Genomic DNA, 2,289 nt, shown 5'->3' on the forward strand with positions numbered 1-2,289 from the left:
ACTTTAGAAACTCAGAAGCTGATCAATATCGGGTTAAATATCGGTGGGGGGGCCGATGTCCGATATTCAGTTTTAAGGCCGATACCGATAGGGGGCCGATTATATCGTGCATCCCTACTGCAAACGTTTTAGGTATAAATAATGATCCATTGATCATTCCTTGCTGACCGGACTTTTCCTTTAACTATAATTACCAAAATGAACCTTTTAAATATTAATATATTTCTGCACTAATAGACAATGATTCAGTTGAATTCGGTCGTTTCTTTTTACTCTCTTTCATCTCTGCTTTCAGAGTTAAACTTCCGACCTTCAATCAGCTGGTTCTGCTTCCTGACGTCCAGCTGAAGATCTTCAACCATCCTGGGAAACTGGAGGTGGCTGGAGAGCTGGTTGCTAGGCGCTGAGAGGAGGGGTTCAGCGAGGCGACTCCTTCCTCCCTGTGCTGCTGAACTCAGCAGCTGATGTTGGACAGAAGGAGGAGCTCCAGATTCCTTTACGCTGAGCTGCTTATCGGACTGAGTTGTCTCCTGTTTCTGGGTTTCCACAGGAAGTGGACTGGGATCGACGTCCAGCTTCATCTGGTCCGCGGCTGTGATGCGGCTCAGGATGCTGGACTGCCGGCGGCTGGCGGCTCGGCCCAGCGTGGATTTAACGTCTTGTAGGGTAACTTTCCCCCGGTGACCTCCTACATCTGTGAGTCCCTCCTTATCCTCCCCGTCACCGTCCACCCAGACGTTTTCCTTAATACGACGAAGGCCTGATTGATCTGGACCCAGATTAGAGTCCAGAGAATTCCAGCCACAAACTACGTCCTTCATCTTTGGCTGTTTTTTAACTTTAGTTCCTGAAAAAACGTTGGCATCATGAAATGATTCTGGAGCCACTTTGGTCTCTGTTTGGTTGCTGCTTTTACTCAAACTGGAATCTTTTGAGGCTGATCTGGTTTCCTTCACACTGGCGACGGGCTTCGCCTCTTCTATCAAAGCACGGAGACTCTTCTTCTCTGGTTTTGGCAAATCAGACGATGGAGAGGCAGAGGAGGCCGTTTCTTTGAGCTTCTTCTGCTTCTTCTTATTAGCCATCAGGGTCGACGTTAACTGCTCGGACTGTGATGCATGTGCAGAGACTTTCTTGCTCTTCTTTGGCGGTTGATCTGTTGCCATGGGAGATAATTGCTTGGGCTTCTTTTCCTTTGTGGTTGTTTTAGACAGAACTGTAGCATCCTGTGTGGTTGGAGGTGTTTGAGAGTTCGCAGCTGCTTTGCAGTGAGGAAGGTGACTCTTCAGCCTTTTGAACGTTTTTCCACAAAATGGACAAACCTCTGTGGGCAGAATATGAGACGTTAAACACACATGAACAATAACGGCCCACAGTTATAATCAGGGATTTCTATTTGAAACGAATCATCCTCTCCATGCGATGGAAAAATTGAAGATGAGATTTAAATCAAATGTTAGGATGAATCACAGCTTTATAGTTTTGATACAACTATAATTATTTAAATATTACACATAATGTAAAACCAAAGGAGGAATGACTGATAATGAAGATTAGACAGCTTCACTTTAAAGCAAACAATCCCTAATTATTTATAAGTAACGTGCAATAAATGTTTTGTTATACAAAAATATTTCCACAACTGAAAAAATAAATAATTTATACCCAATTAAAATTTATATAAAAATAGATTTAGATATAATCTAATTATTATTATTTTTATTCATATTTCCCATTATATGTTCTGACCTTCTAATTTCTCCTTGGAGAACAACTATTTAAAATAACTTCATCCGATATAACTTTAAAAGTAGATAATGGTTCAGATATAAATGAAGCCGTTTAGGAACTAATATTTTGATTAAATCATTTTTTTAAGGACTTACCTGAACTCATTTCAGGCGCTTTTTAAGAACATTTTCCGAAAATAAAGACAGAATCACTTGTTTGTCAAAACATTAGCCGATAGCTTCAACGTTTTTAGCTTCTAGCTTTCAAAGTTCTGGCTTCTTTAGGGAAGGACCCTTTTAGGTCGCACGCGAGAAGCCTGAGTGTAAATAAAGACGACTACCGCATAAATTTGGCATAAGCTTTTAAAAGTGTGGAGTTTCAAAACTAAACTGGCATTTAAACACAGTAAACATACAGCTTATGACAGACTGAAGTAGTTAGAATCAGATTTATTTTTAGGTAGGAGGGTGGACAACTCCGTTGCCGACCAAAAACGATACGTCAGCGCGTTCCGCCATATTGTGAGTGGTAGATTTTATAAGGAAAAGGAAATTGAGC

At 41.1% G+C, this 2,289-nt stretch overlaps 1 protein-coding gene across 1 annotated transcript; it reads right to left on the bottom strand.

Annotated features, from left to right (window-relative positions):
• Positions 1-209: 209 nt before the first annotated feature.
• Positions 210-2,011, bottom strand: LOC107102518 (chromosome unknown open reading frame, human C17orf80). The gene is made up of 2 exons (XM_015401861.1): positions 1,887-2,011; positions 210-1,324 (listed from the first exon to the last, which is right to left on the bottom strand). Exons 1-2 carry the CDS (start codon positions 1,894-1,896, stop codon positions 270-272), a joined length of 1,065 nt encoding a protein of 354 aa, XP_015257347.1. The 5' UTR covers positions 1,897-2,011; the 3' UTR covers positions 210-269.
• Positions 2,012-2,289: the final 278 nt, after the last annotated feature.

The sequence above is a fragment of the Cyprinodon variegatus genome, unplaced genomic scaffold (genome assembly GCF_000732505.1).
Source record: "Cyprinodon variegatus isolate N-32 unplaced genomic scaffold, C_variegatus-1.0 Scaffold1268, whole genome shotgun sequence".
NCBI classification, from domain to species: Eukaryota; Metazoa; Chordata; class Actinopteri; order Cyprinodontiformes; family Cyprinodontidae; genus Cyprinodon; species Cyprinodon variegatus.